Raw genomic sequence first — 18686 nt, forward strand, 5'->3', positions numbered from 1 at the left:
ATTGCCTGTAGTTGCTAAGCGTGGGGAAACCATGGTGCCCATTTAGCTGCTGGTGACTGACAGCAAGCCCAGCTCACCATGCAGTTCTGACCTGCCCAACCTCGAACAGTGCTTTGGGAATCTGGACAGTGCAAGGTTGCAGGCACCTGTTTTCTGTGCCAACTGAGTGAGGAGTTTGCTGTCACACCTTCATAATTTTTTTTTCTTTTTTTTTTTTTTTGTCTTTTGTCTTTTTTCCGTGTCCGGCAACGGATCGCAACCCTCAGTGTTGCCCCCGTACCGGACCGGGGACCGGCAACGGGATCGCAAGCCTCGGTGTTGCTCCCGCGCCTCGCTCAGCCAGTGAGCGGGAGCCGGTCTGTATGTGGAATCCGAACCCTCGGACGGGAGCGCCGCCGCGCTTCCCAAGCGGCGCACTATCCAGTGCGCCACCGGGCCGGCCCACACCTTCAGTATTTCAAGGCTACCAAATTAGTAACTTCCCACTCTACGCTATAAATCAAGGCAGACATTGCTTGAGCCTGTGGTCTTGCAGGATCTCCCTGCAGCCCTGTGAGGAGCAGCTGTAGCAAGGTCCTCCTTCTGCTCCACTCTGACATCTCTGCCCAGAGCCGCTGCAGTCCTTCAGCATGCTGTGTGCATCTGACTCCTCCTGGCACAGTCCCTGACTGTTTCCTGGGGCTTCCTAGGCCCCACTGTCAGGTGGAGGGGCTCTCATGCCAGAAGTGGCGACCTGAGGCCTTTCAGTGGGCCTGGAATCCCACCCAGATCCCACTGTAATGGTTGCGTGGTGCCTGCCTGCACCTACCGTAGCTCTCCCTCAGTGCCCGGCAGCTCCAGCAGCTTCCCTAGCTTCTGCTCTCACACTGCCGTGGCTTCTCCTGCCGCCCCCTCAGCCTCCCGCCTCCACTGCTGGTCCCGGCAGGCTGCACTGGCGCGAGCTCCCTTCCTAAAGACGCTGTGTGTGGAAGCCAGGTATCCTCCAGAGTCCTGCCCTTGGTGTTTTGCCTTCCTTGAGGAAGATTCAGTTTTTATATTTACTCTCCCCAAGAACAAGTTGGCCTCTTGGGAAGGGGTGAGTGTCTCAGGATTTGAGCCCAATTCCTCTCTTGTTCCCTGCAGTTAGGTTTTAGTCTTCTGGGCTTAGGGGTCCATCACTCGCTTCCCCTCAGCTCTCAGCCACTTGTCTAGAACACAAGTGAAACCCTCCTTGCAGGGTAGCCTCAGTGTCACTGGAAGAACAGGCCCAGGTCCAGTGAGGAGGGGCCTGCTCTCCTGACATGTCCAAGTCTCAAACCCCCTGGGTGGGCAGCCTCCACGAGCGAGTGAGGGCTGGGCCTCATCTCGTGTGCCCCTGCCAGCCTCCCCCTCTGACCGTGGCGACTCCTCGGGACTGTGGGACGATCATGGTCTTTCTCCATCTTCAGCGACCGCCTTGGGGTTTTGCTTCTTTAATTCTTTGAGTAATTTTGACTTACCATTATTTGATTTTAAAAAGCAGTCCTTTTCTGTTTATTCATTTTCCAGCCTTGTTTTCTTTCAGGTCTTGCCCTCTCCGCCTTCTCCTGCTGTGTCGCTGTGTGGCGTGCGCGCCCTTCTCCACCCGCTTCGCTCCCATCTCAGCTCCGTCTCCGGCAGCAGACAACCTGACGAGGCCGCCGGCCCTTTCACATGAAATCAACTTGCTTTGTTTTTGTTTTAATTTGGTTTATGATTCCTTTTACGGTTGGCAGAAACAATGTTAATTCATGGGCTTCTTTCTTGCTAAATTTTGGGTGCCCTGGGGTGGAGCTGCATCGTGATCCGCTGAGGAATGAATGCAATGAGAGCGGAGGCCGCCCTCCAAGGTGGTGGTGGCCTTTCGATCATGTCTATAGCTCAGGAGAGGCTGCCGGGTGCTGCACTGTGTGAATGCTGAGAGGATCAGCACGACAGAGCCTATAGGGGCCTCCAGTGTGGGGGACAGAGGGCAAGCACAGGCCTGATAGGAGGGATGGCCTGTGTCATGTACCCAGAAGCCCACTCAGTGCTGTGTGGTGCTTTGCACACCCGATGGGGGAGGCCAAGGGGAGGCTGGGACAGGGCCCAGCAGGATGGGCCAGGCGTGGGGGTATCAGCTAAAGGAGCCCCTCCTTTACTCAAGAGAGCAAGCCTGCCTTGGGAATGTGGGGAGGCTCCGTCTCCCACCTCAGCAGCCTTTTGTCTTCTCTTGCAGGAGGTCCCAGGTAATTGAGAAATTCGAGGCTTTGGACATTGAGAAGGCAGAGCACATGGAGACCAATGCATCAGCTGGGCCCTCTTCATCAAGTGACACTCGCCAGGGCCGCAGTGAGAAGAGGGCCTTCCCCAGGAAGCGGGTGAGTTCCTGGGGGCCCTGGTGGGGCCTGGTGGGGCAGCTCGGGGTCTAGTCAGCACATGACCCCATGAGCCTTCTAGTTCCCTCCCCACATGCCTGGGACACACTTCGGCCAGTCTCCTGCTCTGATCTCCTCCAGTTAGTGACTGCTTGAGGGCGAGCCTGTTTCTGCATCTTCTTGTCAGAACTTCATCTCCGCTAAAGAAGGTTCTCGTGAGCTTTAAATCCTAGATTGTAACTAGAATCTCTCTCTTCCTCTCTCTGGTGGCCAGCAGCAAGGCTGAATGTAACACCTTCCTTCTCTCTCTTTTGAGTGGCAGTGGTACCCCTTGTTTCTCTACTCAGTCCACAAAATAGATCGAGCTTCTGAAGCCCTCCCCCTCTTCGTCCTGGATGCTTGCCTGATCTTCTGTGGCCTACTGTGTCTGAGATCATCTTCCTCCCTTCTTCTCTTTTGCTCATGAGGTGCCCAGGGCCCACTGCCTGGCCCATGGCCCGCTGCTCACTGCCACGGAGCCCAGGGCTCTTCCCCTGTGACCCTGAGACGCTGCAGGAGGGGTGGGATCCAGGAAAGTGACGGTGACAAGGCATCTGAAAGAAAAGTCTGCTCTAAAGACCAGGGCACCTCAGGACTCGGGTCCTATTCTGGCCTGCCACAAACTTGCTGTAGGGGCCCAGGTAGATGGCTGCCCCCTTGCTGGGAACAAGGCCCCTTCCAGTTCATGAAGGGATGGATGACCTGGCTCGTCGCCCCCTGCGCCTGTCTGAGGTGCCCTTGGCTGCACTGACTGGCGGCTGCTCTCTGCCACAGGACTTCAACAGTGAAGCCCCCACAGCTCCTCTCTCGGATACCTCGGCTTCCCCCCTTTCTCCACACCGAAGAGCCAAGTCACTGGACAGGAGGTCCACGGAGTCCTCCATGACGGTGAGACCAGGCGCTGTGCCGAGTTCTCTGGAGACCGTGCTTCTGCTTCTCTGGTCACTCTGGGTCGCTGTCTATTTCTGTCCACGTGTCTACACCGGCTGTCCCTCTGTGCATCGGCCCTTGTGTCTGTGCGTGCCCTCACCCACCGACCCACAGGCCCCAGAAGCAGTTACTGTGTTTCTTCCCTTTCCTGGGCCTAGCAGAACTGGGGGCTACATGGCATCCTGAGCTCCATGAGGAGGTCCTGCAGAGGATTCCACCTTGGCCAAGGCAGAGAATCCTGACTCTGGGAAATCAGGGCCACGGCAGGGCCTCTCTTCTCTGGTTTTGGATGTTTGTTTTTGTGGCACTTTGGAGTCAGGAGCCATGTCTTGCTCGTTCTGTTCTCAGGGTTGTGCCACAGGTGGAAGAGCAGGCCTTGCCTCAGGTCCTCCCAGTGGCCCGGAGCTGTGGCAGTGGGCATGCAGCAAGGAGTGGTCAGAGCTTGGGGCACTGGGCTGCCTTATGAGTTTTTAATTATTGTCAAGCTAGGCAGGGCAACTAGAGAAGGGCAGACAGCAGTCCTCTGTCCCAGGTCTCATGCAGTAGCTACTATGCGCACGCAGGAGTGGTCTTCCTCTATTTAAGGGTCATCTGGGGTGGGGTGTCCTGATTTCACAGGGTTACTTTCTGTTGGTTACTTCAAACAACCCTGGTGGCCAGGGCAGTTGAGCAGTTTGGCATGGAACTTGGGTTAAAACAAGGCTCCACAGAGGGACTTCTTACCTATCTGGGTCATCCATGGCCAGGCTCAGGCAGCAGTCGACTAGTGTTTCTCCATCACTCCTGAGAAACAAAGTTCAGAGCAGAGGCTCCCAGAACTCTCTGTCCTGGTTGTTGTCCTGCTACTTTTCACCTGTTCTGTCTTAACTCCATCCCAGTCTTTGGAATACAAAAAGACATCAAAGCCAGTTTCTGATCAAGACAGCTATAGAAAAGGAGGGCAAGAGGAGGGCTGGCCCACATCTCTCTGGGGCCGGCCTTACAGGTGCACAGTGTGCTGGGAGAGGGCCTCACCCAGTGGGGTGCAAGAGGTCCTGACTCTCAACAGTGCTCTCTCAGCTGCTCCTCAGGCCCAGGGGTGTCTGAACAACAGGTTGAGGAGGGACAGGCAGGTGCAGCTGGTGGGCCTGGGCCCCCTGCCTTCCTGTCTGCCGTCCTGCTGCTTGTAGGGAAACGGAGACTAAACTTCCTCCTGATAGATAAGTGGCCCGAGGGCCTTGGCAGGGCTGCTGCTGCTGCTTCCTCAACACCAGGCACGGTCTCTCTTCCCAGGACTCTGCTCTCAGTCTTCCTGTGGCTTCTGCAAGAACTTGTAGAGTCTCCTTTCAGACATTCTTGCAGATGTTCCCCTTCACATAAAATGCTCGGTGATTCTCCGTCTTGGCCTGTTGTCTGCCCCCCAGACAGGCCCTGTGCAGTGGGCCCTAGCAGCTGGACCGGGGATTTCAGGACAACAGGCAGCCCACGCTGTTGCCCACGGGGCTCTGTCAAGCTGATGTCTCCTTCCTTGAGGATGCACGTGCCTTTGGGCAGTATCCACCAGGGCGAGGGGGCTGCAAAGGCTTGCCCAGCAGGTGGAAAAATCCCTTTTTCTGGTGCCTGCCTCATCTGAACAGAAATGTCGGCCCTGTCAGACACCCTTTGCCCACTACCGGGACACCATGGGGCTTTCCTCTGACCTGTTCTTTTTTCTCCCTTTCCCAGCCCGACCTGCTGAATTTCAAGAAAGGTTGGCTGACCAAACAGTACGAGGACGGTCAGGTGAGTGTGTGGAGTTGCTGTGGCCCCTGAGGGGCCGGGGAACAAGTACGAGGTTGAACTGGCCTGTCTCCAGCAGGTCTGTGAGCACTGGCTTCGTCCCCCTACCTCCTGCAAGCCCCTTGTCTCATGGACCAGGATTGTGGCTGAGACCCCATTTGCTCAAAGAAGTGTAGGTGCACAGCTCTCGTTTCTGCAGTGGAGGGTGCTCTAGAGAGGCACCAGCCAGTCCCGCCTGCTTTGGCTAGGAGTCCTGACCTCAGGCCATGGGGATGTCCCACAACACTAGCTCCCCAACTGATGATCTTTCCTAACAGTTCTGTAGGGGCCCAGGCTTCCCAGGGATAGGGGAAACCTCTGGTTGTGGGGGTTGGCTTCTGCTTTTATACAAGGCAGCAAGTAGACAGTAGCCTAAAGGTGAGAGACTCTTGTGCCTGGGAGATGAGCTAAGTTGCAATGGTATCACTAGACCTTGGGAGGGGCAAATAGGGTGCATTGTTGCTGTCAGACTCAAGCAGGAAGAGCCATTTGCAGCTGGACCTGCCAGCCCCATTTTGACGCTGTGCTACAGGCTGAAGGCCTGGCCTCTCCAGGAGGCTTAAGAGGAGCCGGCTATGTCCTTACCAGAGAGGCCTGTCTGCGCTCCCCCTCTGCTCCTGAGCCACTGTGCCAAAATGAAGGCCTGGCCTCTCCAGGAGGCTTAAGAGGAGCCGGCTGTGTCCTTACCAGAGAGGCCTGTCTGCGCTCCCCCTCTGCTCCTGAGCCACTGTGCCAAAATGTTTTCTTTTTCTCTCTCCTCCATATCAAATGCCCTTGGCCTTGCCTGAAGACTCACGTCCCCTCCTTGCTCCTCACAGTGAAGACTTGGGACTCTAGCTGGTTAGTTTGCTCCTGCTGGCTGAAGGTGGGACACGCCCATCTGGTTAGCCAGCCAAGTGGCTGTGGCTCGCAGGCTGCCACCTGCAGATGGAGATGCCATTTTCACAGCCACCTTTCCGTTCTGATGAGCCCAGCCCATTGTCTGCAGCCTCTGGAGTTGAGACTGAGGACTGCAAAGCTCTAGTCACCAGCCACACCACTGTGGATTACAGAGAGCCCACGGCCAAGACCTGTCCCAGCTCTCTGTGCTGCCTTTTCACTGGAGGAGCCTCAGCTTAGCAGGCATCCCTGAGGTCATGAGCGCATGGCTGCCTGCGGTCCGAGCAGGGTCCTCTGTGTGCTGTCTGCCACTTGCTGGGAGGGGCCAGGCTGCCCTTTGCTTTACTTGTGCTCTGGGAGGTGCCCCTAGAGCAGTAAGAATGCTGTGTGGTACTTGAGTCTTTTTTTTTTTAATTCTCTTCCCTTTTTAGTGGAAGAAACACTGGTTTGTCCTGGCTGATCAAAGCCTGAGATACTACAGGGATTCTGTGGCTGAGGAGGTGAGTGGGCTGGCGTTGCCTCCGTCACGGAAGCGGCTGAGGGGTCCGGGCAGCACCGAGCAGCAGAGGCTCTTAGCACTGCTACTTAGTGCTGGGCTGACGTCCTGGGCTGACTGTCCAGGGGTATCTGTGTCACTGTGTTGGGTTTCCCAGTCTCAATCTGTTGGGAAACTGAGCACAAGACCACCTTTTCGTGGTCTTGTGGCTGTTTTCCTGCCTGTGATATTGGGCTCTTTTGAGGCCCTGCTTTAGGTACCTGGGTATAGTGAATTTCAGCAGCGTTTTTTTATTGTTGTTTGAAAAGCACTGAAATTTAGGGCCGGCCTGGTGGCGCACTCGGTAGAGTGCGGTGCTTGCGAGTGCGGCGGCTCTCCCGCTGAGGGTTCAGATCCCATATAGAGACCGGTCCGCTCGCTGGTTGAGCGCGGTGCGGGCACGACACCGAGGGTTACGATCCCGTTGCCGGTCGCGGTACGGGCGCGACACCGAGGGTTGCGATCCCGTTACCGGTCACGAAAAAAGACAAAAAGGGAAAAAAAAAAAAAAAAGAAAAAGAAAAGCACTGAAATTTGAAAACTCAGGATGACAGTTCTGTTTTTCCTACAAAGAGATTTTGTGGTGAGTTGAGTCCCTGAGAGAATTAGATTAAGTCTTGCCCCCTGTCCTTTGGACAAGAGGGATGAGACTGATGAACTTTGCTGGGCACTTGACAGTAGCCAAGCAGAGGGGGCTCTTTTTTTTTTTTTTTTTTCCATCTACAAAAAAAATAATGTCCTTTGAACAGTTTGGCAAATCTTTGTTCTACCTTTGCCCTGGTGACTCCACTCCAGGAACCCTTCAGATATGCTCCCACATGTAGAAAAAGATCTGCATCCCACGTTAGTCATTTTCACACATTTGTAATAACAAGATTAGAAGGACCCTAAACATCCATTGTTTGGGGCCGGTATGCATATTTACGTACTCTGAACCAGTCTCTGTGTACTAAAGGGAAAAGACGTTAGTGAAGAAAGGTAGGTGTGGAGTAGTGTGCGTGTTAAGCCTTGGTTGGTGTCTAAACTCAGGGAACACGGGAGCATATGTAAGCGTTTGGTTGTGTATGCATAGAACAGCAATTCTGAATGTAGTCTATGGACCCCTGGGGGTCCCTGAGACCCTTTCAGGGGAGCTGTGATGGCCAGAACTATGTTTATAATATTAAGATGCCGCTGGCTTTGCTCATCAGGTTGATATCTGCACTGCTGGTGCAAAAGCAGCAGTAGGTAAAACTGCAGGTTCTGTGGCACAATCAAGGCTGCAGCAGCAGATGGCACCAGTGGTCACTGTGTGCTTCACTGCCACACATTCACAGTGTTTTTTTAAAAAGTCCTTCATGGAGCAGGATAAGTTGCTAATTTTATCACGTCTCAATCTTTGAATACCCATCTTTTTAATATTCTATGATTCGAAATGGGAAGTAAGCATCAGTCACTTTGGCTGCTTACCCAGGTGTGCAGGTTTTCTTGCGAGAAAGCACAGGATTGGGAAAAGCAGTCTTGTGTGGTTGTTTAGTTGACAGCTGAACTGGCGGATTTTTCATGGAACACCATCTTTACTTGAAGAAACAACAGATGTAGTCATTCAGTCTGGGTGTTTGACAGACATTCTCGTGAAAATGAACCAAGTGAGCCCTTTCATTCAAGGAAAACAACTGGCACAGTTTGCTGCCAAGGGTACAGTTTGAGCTTTCAAGCAAAAACTCGAACTTTGGAAAATTTGTATGTCACCATCATGAATTCGACAGCTTCCTTTTACTTACAGATGAAGTTGGTGGTGATACTAACAAACAGGATATTTTGATTTTGCATAATGAAATGAGCCGACATTTGGAAGCTATGCATTACTTAATATTTTCCAAGTAGCCAGTACATAATGTTATAAAGTCATGCATGGGTAAATGATACATTCAGAGGACAGGATAGAACCATGCATTTTAATGTAAGAAAGTACACAAAGTTCATTGATACAATTTCAGACTCCATATAGCAACTAACCTTTAAGAAACTACCAGTTGTCAAAGAAGAACAGCCACAATTACCTAGAAAGGCTATTAAAATACTTCCTTTTCTTAACTCCATATCTGTTTAGGACCAGATTGTCTACATCAAGTTCATTGATACAATTTCAGACTCCATATAGCAACTAACCTTTAAGAAACTACCAGTTGTCAAAGAAGAACAGCCACAATTACCTAGTAAGGCTATTAAAATACTTCCTTTTCTTAACTCCATATCTGTTTAGGACCAGATTGTCTACATATACTTCCACCAAAACAATATATTGAATGGACTGAGTGCGGAAACAGATAGGAGAATTCAGGTGTCGTATCTCTGGAGCCAAATATCAAAGAGATTTGCAAAAATTTAAAACAATGCCACTCTTATCTCTGATTTTTTAATCGTATTTTTTATTTAAAAATGAAATGGGTATATTTTTATTCTTAAATGAATGAATAAATATGTTTAAATTTTTAAATCTTAATTTCTAATATGGTAAATATCAGTAGATAAAATCCATATACACAGAAACTCTTCGGTGTTCTCAATTTTTAAAAGTGTAGAGGCGTTCCGACATTAAGGTGTTTGAGTACTGCTGGCATGGAGTATGTTGGGCCGCATACAGAGACATGGTGGTATGGATGCTTCCAGGGAGAGGGCCTGGTCATACAGTGGCAGGATTGGTATATCCTCACTTGGCAGTGTGTATGCCCAGTAAAAATAGTCAGTACAGGAAGTTGTTCGTGGAAATCTGCTCACCTAGGTAGTGACTGTTACTGCCTGAGTTTCTTAGGACCCTCTCGTTTCTCTCTGCAGGCAGCTGACTTGGATGGGGAAATTGACTTGTCTACATGTTATGACGTCACAGAGTATCCAGTCCAGAGAAATTATGGCTTCCAGATACATGTGAGCCCAGGGGGTGGAGTTGGAGGCCTCAGGCTTGGCGGGTGGGAACGTGTCTCTGAGAACCTGATCTCCTGGGCCAGGGGCTCTTCTGGGCAGGCCTGATTTGACGTGTGTGGTCAGCATTAGGTCATTTCTGTTAGTGTTGACACCTCTGTCCTGTGCCATCGGACCCCACCCCCAATTTGTGATCTGAACAAAAAATTAGACATTAACATCTTCTCAAGACTTTTTAAAGGCTTTTTGTTACTAAAGGTTCTTTTCCTTTTTCTTTCTTTTGTTTTTAATGCTGGAGTTTGGGGAAGTTGGAAGGATGTGGGATATGGAGAATGAGTGGAAGTGTCCGTTAATTAAATCTCAGAGAAAGATGTTTTTAATCACTTATTTATTCATTCATTCATTTGTTTATTCACTCAAAGTCTATTTTTTTCCCCAATAATCTGTGAGGTACTCAGATGAGCATGGTGTTGCCCTGCCCGCAAAAAAATGATCTGATTGGACGAGTAAAATTGTCTTCATTGGCTGTTTCATCACAGCTGTGTGGATCGGGGCTTCCTGGAGTCATCCAGGCTCCGGGTTAAGGGCACAGTCCTCCCAACCACCATGTCTGCCTTTACATCTGACACCATTGCAAGTCCAGAGGTTTCCCAAGCCACCTTGATGTCCAAGTATTCTCCAGAATGACTCACAGAACTCAGGAAAGCACAGTACTTAACAATCAGTTCCGTTATAGCAAATGGATATAAATCAGAACCAGATAAAGGGAGAGGCACACGGGATAGAATCTGGGACTGGTAGGCCCCAAACAAAGTTTCTGTGTCCTGAGGCTATGTCACCCTCTTGGGCTTGAGGTGAGGCCATCCACAGGCATTGCCAGGAAGCTCACCTGGGCTGTGGTGTCGGTTTTTACTGAGGCTTAATGAGGTTGTGATTGAGTTATCGTCCTCCCAGTTGAACTCAGTCCGTAGCCTCCCCCTAGAGGTCAGCTGATGTCACATGGCCCAAACCCCAGCTCTCCAATTTCATGGTTGGTTCTTCTGGCATGCCATCCCCACCCTGAGTCATCTTGTCAGCATGAACAGGTAGGGTCCCAGGGGTCCACCGTGAGTAACAATGACACTGTAGTCTCTCAGAAAATCCCAGGGGTTTAGAACTCACCTCCCACGAGCTAGGACAAAGGCCAGGCCTCTCTTTGGGTAAAGTTAATTCTTCACTCATAAAGGCTTTCAGAGTGCCCGACAGGTGGAGAGCTGCCCCCACAGAGATTGGGTCCAAGGACTTGGTATCTCCCTCGAGGCTGGAACCTTGCAGGTCCCACCAGCTCACCCACGCTGGGGTCTGGGGATTGTCTCAAGGTGCTCGCTCCCCTCCGGTCCCAGCCCCTCCCGTGTCCAGTCAGGACGCACTGTGCACTCTCCTCCATTCCTTCTTCTGAGCCTCCCTCCCCTCTGCCACCACCTTAATTCTCATCACCCTGGTGAGACTGCAGGAGCCACCCAGCAGACCTCCTTGCCTCTCCTCAGTATGACAGATGAGAGCCCATCAGCCCCTTATCGTGCTGTGTGCCTGTCTGTGTGATTGCAGGATACTATGCCTGGGCTCACACTGCACCCCCTGCCCAGGACGGTCGCCCCTTCCCCATCCCCCACCTTCTTCACCACTGCTCCGCTCACGCTGGGTCTGTCCTTCCCTTTGAAGATGGGAACTCCTTAAAGAGAAGGCTGTGTTGTCTTTGTCTGTGCTCAGCAAGTGGCTGGTACATAGTTGGTGCTCAGGAAACGTGTGCTGATTGAAGGGGAGGTGCCTGATTTACCATGTGCATGGAAACACATTACTGTCCACAGTCACTGTCCTCTCTGCTCTCCGCCTCTCGGTTGTCCCCTGAGTAGTAAACATGTAGCTCTCCTGGGAGGGCCACCCAGCCACAGCCTTTCTCCCTGCGAGACTTTGTGCCCAGTGCATGGATCTCCTTTGGAGGTAGGAGGCAGCAAGCCCCAGGGGGCGGTCACTGGTAATGGCTTGTGTCTCTTGTGTAGACAAAGGAGGGCAAGTTCACCCTGTCAGCCATGACATCCGGGATCCGGAGGAACTGGATCCAGACCATCATGAAGCATGTGCATCCAACCACTGCCCCAGATGTGACCAGGTATGACAGTCAGGGATGCCTGCAGGAGCCCTGTGCCTCCTGTGGGGGGCCCTCCTGCTCCAGCCAGGGGAGGTGCAGTTTTGGATCTGCTGTCCCTCTGAGGCCTGATCTCTGTCGCATCCCAGCATGGCTTCCCTCCTTCCCTCCTCTGTCCCTCCGGTGGTTCGCCCCACTCGGGCTCCTTTTATTGGCTTTCTAGTTGTTCCGCCTCAGGTAGCTTTTCCTCTTTTAAGGATGGCCGGTTTGGTCCTGCAGGCAGCATTGGTGCTGTTGTCAGAACTGAACCTAGTTGACCTTCCGTCGGTGGCAGGCGCTCGGTCTCCCAGGCGGGTCTCAGCTCCACTGCCAGTCCTCCCTGGCTGCTACACACCAGGCTGAGGGCGGCCTGGCGCTGCATCTGCAGGGCAACACGGCACCACTTTCCCTCGGCCTTCTCTTCACCTCATTCCTCCATCTGTTTGGTTTCCATGCAACCAGGAAAAGCTTCTCTTTGCAACTCTCGATGCTGAGGCCCAAGTTGGAAAACTGTGTTCTCTCCTGTGCTAGCCTTCTGTGGTTCGTATCCCTCAACAGTCGCTGCATGCCTTCTTCCTCCTGCCCTGGAGATTAGGAACCTAAAAAAATAGATCAGAAACCTGCCAGTTTTCATTTTAAAAGAAAGTGGAGTAAATTCCAATGTGTGGGGTCGGTTCTGTGACAGGCAGAACTTTGCTGTGCCTATCTCAAGACTTAGCTTCATGCATCCTGAGCACCTCTGGTGTACATCTCTCAGGTTGTGTGGTTTAAATTATTCCTCGAGTGTATTTCTTGTGTTGGCAGTCGAGCCGCATGAGGCAGTGAGGTGGCAGCCAGGGGCTCCATGACCGGAGCTGTTCTGTATCCAGACCTCTGCATCCTTCCTTCCTGCAGGCTCTATACCTCCTTGAATAGAAGGAAGGAAACCTAAGTTCATTCTTTTCTTTAGTCTTCTCTCCTGTGTCTGTCATTTGCTCATTTCTTTATTTACTGAACAAACGATATCTAGTTGCTTCTGTGCCAGTAAGACCAGGAGGTTGTGGCCAGGATAAGTTGTCCTCTGTCGGTCCCTCAGGGTCCTGTTAGAAGGGCAGCTTTGCTGCCTGGCAGAGCGCTCTTTCCCGACACAGAGGGCAAGAAGCAGCTGGAGGTGCAGCAGGCACTCCCGCCCTCACGGGGCGCATCCCCCGCAGCCTCAGCAGACTGCCTCTGTGACTCTCCAGTTAGAATCAGAGACCAGAGCATTAGGAGCCCAGCACTCTTTTCTGAGTTCCTTTAGGATGCCCCTTAGCAAAGCAAGAAAGGCAGCTCAGCTTCTGTGCCACAGCTGTTGCTGCGTGGACTGTGCTACGGATTGAGGATCCTGGCTGCAAGAAGTCAGCTGTGGAGGCCCCGGGGTAGGATCAAGAATACACGCGTGTGCTCACACATGGCTCAGGGGAGACGGCCTCCACGCTTGGCTCCTGCCCCCATGCCGGTGCAGGACCCATGGGGATGAATAAGGAAACCAGGCATTTTGTTTTTATGTGAGAGGCATTTTGTTTTTACATTGACCCAGCAGTCGTCTTCCTGACTAGAATTTACTTTACAAGCTAGCGTATCACCCCCCTGCCCTGTTTGTTTTCACCCTTTGTTCTTCTGTGTAGGCATTTTGTTTTTACAAGCTAGCGTATCACCCCCCTGCCCTGTTTGTTTTCACCCTTTGTTCTTCTGTGTAGGCTTTTATTATTTTAGGAAAGCACTGGGATTTTTTAGTGCTACAAGGCCAAATCCCAAGAAGGTCTGAAGAACAGAGATTACACTCTCCGAAGCTGCAAGCCTGTTCTGCTTTTCACTGCTGTCTTGCAGTCTGTCGTGGGGACATTGCACACGCCCTGCATGGCCTTTGGAGCTGGAGGATCCTCGAGGAGGGGGCTTTCTCTCCTGGAGAGTGCGACGGGTCCTGGTGTGGCTGTCAGGAATCTGGCCGAGGGTCGTTGTGTAATACCTGCTCCTCTGTGTCATCCTAACCCCCTCTGTGGTCAGGAGCCTGAGCCAGCTCTCGTAGTCCAGTAATGTTGAAAGATCCGCTGTGGATTTTCTTTATCCAAATGTCAATGTGGTCTTAAATTGGACACTTGCAGATTCTGCTGCTCCAAAGCAGGACAGGTGTTCCACAGAGGAGTGGTAGCAGCCACTTCTCTTTTCCTTGGGTGCCCCTTTCCCAGGCTTCTTTCTCTTCAACCCAGATTTAAACACAGGTGTGCCCTGGAGCTCACCATTGGGCCCTCCCTTGTTGTCCTCAGTTGGCTTGCAACTCTCTTCTGAGGGCTTGGACAACAGCGGGGACCACACCGGTCAGCCTCAGTCTGGCTGGCAGTCCTTGGGCTTACCTGCAAAGCCTGGAAACTTCTGTCTCAAACGCACTGCCAATCTCCCCGCTGCTCAAGTCTAGGCCTCCCCGGGATTCTTTGCTCTGGGGCAAATTGGGAACAGGCTACGGGCAGGTGGGGTGTCATGAGCACAGTCAGGCCCCGGCTTCCTTCTCCCTCCAGCCCCTGCACCACCATCTCCCTTGCCCACCGGTGGTCCCAGTGAGCAGCCACAGTGGGCTTTTAAAACATAGATCTGATCATGCTACTGCTTATTAACACTTTAGAGCCCTTCTGGGGAAGTGATTGGTCCACTGCCCAGTCCAGTGTGCCAGAGTCAACCTTACTTAGTGTTTGGATGGTGGCCATGCCAAGCACAGCCTGACACAGCCTTGGCTCTGAGCAGGGAAGACCCAGCCCATCCTGCCTGGGCACCCTGTGGGTGGCAAAGGGGCTACCACAATGCTCCCCTTATGTCATCTCTGCAGTTTAGAGATCCTCCTAGCATCGTCCCTGCTGGAAGCCTCGGGGCCTCTGAAGTTCTATTTCTGTTTCCCCAGCACCCCATCAGAACCAAGTTGGGGTTCTCCAAGGAAGGGCCATCAGGGCAAGGCAAGCATTCCTGTCCCTCCCTGCACTTAGGAAGCCACAGTGGGATGGAAACAGGATGTGGTGTGAATGTGGGGTTGGGCCACGGCTCACATGTGCAAGCCTCCAACAGGGCAGGGATGTCATCAGAGCCACCCCTGACAGGTGCTGTGTTTGCCCTCCTGCCCCCACAGCTCACTGCCAGAGGAAAAGAGCAAGAGCAGCTCCTCTTTTGAGACCTGCCCCAAGCCAAGTGAGAAGCAAGAGGCCGAGCTGGGAGAGCCAGACCCTGAGCAGAAGAGGAGCCGCGCTCGGGAGCGGAGGCGGGAAGGCCGCTCCAAGACCTTTGACTGGGCCGAGTTCCGCCCCATCCAGCAGGCCCTGGCTCAGGAGAGGGCCAGCACCACGGGGCCCACAGATGCCCACGAGCCTGGGCGCCCTGAGGCAGAGCTGGGCGAGCTGGAGCGGGAGCGCACACGGCGGCGGGAAGAGCGCCGCAAGCGCTTCGGGATGCTCGACACTGTAGACGGGATGGGCACCGATGATGCAGCCCTACGCATGGAGGTCGACCGGAGCCCAGGACTGCCTGTGACCTCTGACTTCAAGATGCAGAATGTCCATGTGGAGATCGAGCAGCGGTGGCACCAGGTGGAGACCACCCCTCTCCGGGAAGAAAAGCAGGTGCCCATTGCCCCCCTTCACCTGTCATCCTCTGAAGACGGAAGTGACCGGCTCTCCACACATGAGCTGACCTCTCTGCTGGAGAAGGAGGTAATGGCCTAGGATGGGCTCCCTCGCTGCACTAGCCTTTCCTGAGCATCAGCTTTGCCAAGCTGTGGCCTGAGGGTTTCAGCCACATAGTCCTTCCCCTCAAGGGACTTGCAGACCCTTAGGGGAGACAGACACACAGACAGGTCCTTCCGGTTGAGGCAGACACTGAGAGAGATGCAAGAGTGCCAGCTCCTGGTGGGGAGGGGGCATCAGGGCCTTTCAAGGACAGTTCACTGTGCAGTGGGGACACTGCTATTTAGAGCCAGGTATGGCCAGACACAAGGCTGGTGGGCTTGTAGGGTCCAGATGGTGTGCCTGTTCTCAGAGCGTAAACTAGAGTTTTAAGTGGGAGTGGGGCATGAGCAGAACTAGTTTTGATCTGCACCAGGCAGTCCTAAGTTGACCAGGCCCGGATGCTTGGATGATGGCCTGGGGACAATTGATCAGGCCTGAGAGGGTGGAGGGAAGCAGCAGGACAATCCACCCAGGCTGGATTCTAAACATTTAGGATGTGGAACCAGGCTGTGGTCAGCTGGGGGGTGGGGAAGGCCCCCTGTGACTCGTGGCTCAACATATGGCCGTGGAGCTTTCCTCCATATCAGTCCCACAGGGTGCCCTGAATGCAGAGATAAAGAAGCCAGCCCCCTGCATTTATAGCATAAGATGTTCTTTCATGAAAATGTATCCCCAAATCAAGTCTGCAAAACTTCAGCAGTGGGTGTATGTGTCTGAACAGGGAGTTCCATGGCCAAGGAGGTATATAGTGTTACGGTTTTTGCAAAACTCCCTGTCCTGCCTCCCTTTAGGGACACCCTTCAACAGTGTGTTTCAAATGTGTTATTTTACGTAAGTACCTCCTTGAAGTTGAAGAGTGGCTGCTTGGGCACTCTTCATGCTTCTCCTGCCTCCCTTTAGGGACACCCTTCAACAGTGTGTTTCAAATGTGTTCTTTTACGTAAGTACCTCCTTGAAGTTGAAGAGTGGCTGCTTGGGCACTCTTCATGCTTCTCCTCTTTTCCTATTTTATTACATTTATGAGACTGACGGTTGTAACTAGCATCAGCACTTCCACTTTCCATTTTCTATACCTATTAATAAAATAATAAAAGCAAGATGAAATAAAGCAACAGTTCAAACTCACATTGTTCTAAGCTACCAAAAGGGCCCTACCAGCCAGTAGGCCCCAGGCACTGAATCTTCAGTCTGAGTTTTAGACAACAGTCTGGGGAGTCAGTCTTAGTGTTAAAGGCAGAGGTCCCCTGGTTCTCACAGCACAGCCTGGCTGTGCACTGTGAGGAGCTGGCCCCAGCTGTCTACCGCACACCCATCTCCTACTTACCGAGAGCCCTTTCAGTTCCAAATGCTGCAGGTAAAGACCAGATTAGCACATCTGCAAAAATGTGGAAACTCCAGAAGTCTTGGGCCACATGGAAGACTAGATGAGTCAGTGTGTGCTTGTGGCCCTGTGCTTTGCAGTTGTTTTTATTTTCGTCATTTTGCTTTAAAATGTGTGTCTTTTTGCCAACAGCTGGAACAGAGCCAGAAGGAGGCCTCAGACCTTCTGGAGCAGAACAGGCTCCTGCAGGACCAGCTGAGGGTGGCCCTGGGCCGAGAACAAAGTGCCCGGGAGGGCTATGTGCTACAGGTAGGGTGGAGGGGCTGCCATGGCCCATGGTGCAGTCAGGGGCTTCAGTGTGAAAGACCCATGCTCAGACCCAGGCAGGCTAGGAATGTGCAAAACCCGGCTAAGCTGGGGCAGCCTCCCTGAGCTTATTATGCCTCTGGGCTCCTGTGCCACAGGACGGGGAACCTCTATATCCAAGGACTTTTTGGTAATATAAAGAACATGTTGGTGATCTCTCCTTTGGCTCTCAAAGTAGCCAATATAAGTTTGTGATAAATACCATACTTGTGCATGCATTCTTTTTTTTTTTTCCTTTTGTCTTTTTTCGTGTCTGGCAACGGACCGCAACCCTCAGTGTCGCGCCCGGACCGGGACCGGCAACGGGATCGCAACCCTCGGTGCTGCGCCCGCCCCTCGCTCAGCCAGTGAGCGGGAACCGGTCTGTATGTGGGATCCGAACCCTCGGCGGGAGCGCCACCGCACTCCCAAGCGGCGCACTGTAGCAGCGCGCCACCGGGCCGGCTCTTGTGCATGCATTCTAATTGTATTCACACGAGCAGTATTGGACCCTAGTACAAATTGAAGACATTGAGTCACACAGTAAGCCAAGTGCCCACTTAAAGACCAACATCAAGTTAATGGCAGAGCTAGAACTAGATAGCCCATTTCTGCCTGTGTCTGCACCACCCCTGCAGGCAGGCCTGGGACTGCTACCACTGGCCTAGTGGCCTACTTTTTACTCTGCCAAGGCTGGAGTTTCCGGGGGACAGTGTGGCCACCCAGCCCTGAGCCGACCCAGTTGGCTCAGCCTAGAAAGGAGTTGAGGGCAGCAGCTGGGTCCTGAGCTGACAGCCCAAGCCCAGGATAACTCCGTGGGAGATATCTGTACTGCAGAGTTCTAGCTAGCAGCCAGAGTCACAGGATGCAGTGGGTCCCAAGCTGGTACAAGGCAGGCAGTGTGTGCCAACTGTCCTACAGCATTCCAGGCTCTGTGCCACAAGACAGACACACTCCTGCCCCCAGGGAGTTGTAATGCTGGTGGGGAGACTGAAAAATAAGTGCTGGGGGAGAAGTACAGTGGCGTGACAGGGAAACCTGAGCTTTTGGTGAAGGCTGAGGATGTGGCATTAGAGTCAGGGTCCTGGATTTGAGTTCTGGTTTGCCACTGACCCCAAAAGTAAGTTTAAGTGTCCCCCTTCCCCTGTAGCAGCAGCTTTCTACCTGTATAGACTTAGGCCTAGTGATCCCTGAGGGTCTTCCTGCTCTCAAATACTCAGAGTCTCTGTGACGTGTTGATTGTCCACATGTGCAGACCACTGTGCACTTCGGTGTGAGTTGTCCCCAGCTGTAGGTGGACAGAGCCTGCCTTCTTGCCTCTCCCATGCTGTTTCTTCTGCTGCATGTTTCCTCAGCCTTCTCTTTCTTTCTCCCCCTTGTGCCCTGGATCCTTGTCCCTAGCACCCTCCGTTGTAGTCATTGTCCTGCCCATTTCAGACTTGGGCATCAGGAACTGGCTGTGGTGGCCTCCCCCTCTCCTGCACATCTGGTTCTGAGGGCCTTCTAGGTCATTGGTACAGGCCCTCCAAGTTTTGGGAGCATCTTTTTAAGCCTTAGTTGGGCCCCATCCTACAAAAATTGACCTCATGTCAGGTGAAGGGCATTAGCTGCAGACTTTGCACATTGCTAACCTAAAAACTTGCCTTCACATCTAACTTGGACGATCGCATGAGCCTACACTGAAGCCCCTGTCGGT

General features: G+C 52.7%; 1 protein-coding gene across 7 annotated transcripts in view; it reads left to right on the forward strand.

Annotated features, from left to right (window-relative positions):
• MPRIP (myosin phosphatase Rho interacting protein) overlaps positions 1 to 18686 on the forward strand; it is a 144198-nt gene that overhangs the window by 94640 nt on the left and 30872 nt on the right. For 5 of the 7 annotated variants that reach the window (XM_008584251.1, XM_008584250.1, XM_008584252.1 and 2 more), the window contains exons 8-15: positions 2216 to 2357; positions 3168 to 3281; positions 5028 to 5084; positions 6431 to 6499; positions 9352 to 9441; positions 11475 to 11584; positions 14733 to 15309; positions 16838 to 16954. In XM_008584251.1, the coding sequence (XP_008582473.1) occupies positions 2216 to 2357; positions 3168 to 3281; positions 5028 to 5084; positions 6431 to 6499; positions 9352 to 9441; positions 11475 to 11584; positions 14733 to 15309; positions 16838 to 16954 (1276 nt within the window). The remainder of the gene's footprint in view (positions 1 to 2215; positions 2358 to 3167; positions 3282 to 5027; positions 5085 to 6430; positions 6500 to 9351; positions 9442 to 11474; positions 11585 to 14732; positions 15310 to 16837; positions 16955 to 18686) is intronic. The other 2 variants (XM_008584255.1, XM_008584256.1) reach the window with 1 other exon arrangement.

Source organism: Galeopterus variegatus, unplaced genomic scaffold, assembly GCF_000696425.1.
Source record: "Galeopterus variegatus unplaced genomic scaffold, G_variegatus-3.0.2 Scaffold3190, whole genome shotgun sequence".
Lineage (NCBI taxonomy): Eukaryota > Metazoa > Chordata > Mammalia > Dermoptera > Cynocephalidae > Galeopterus > Galeopterus variegatus.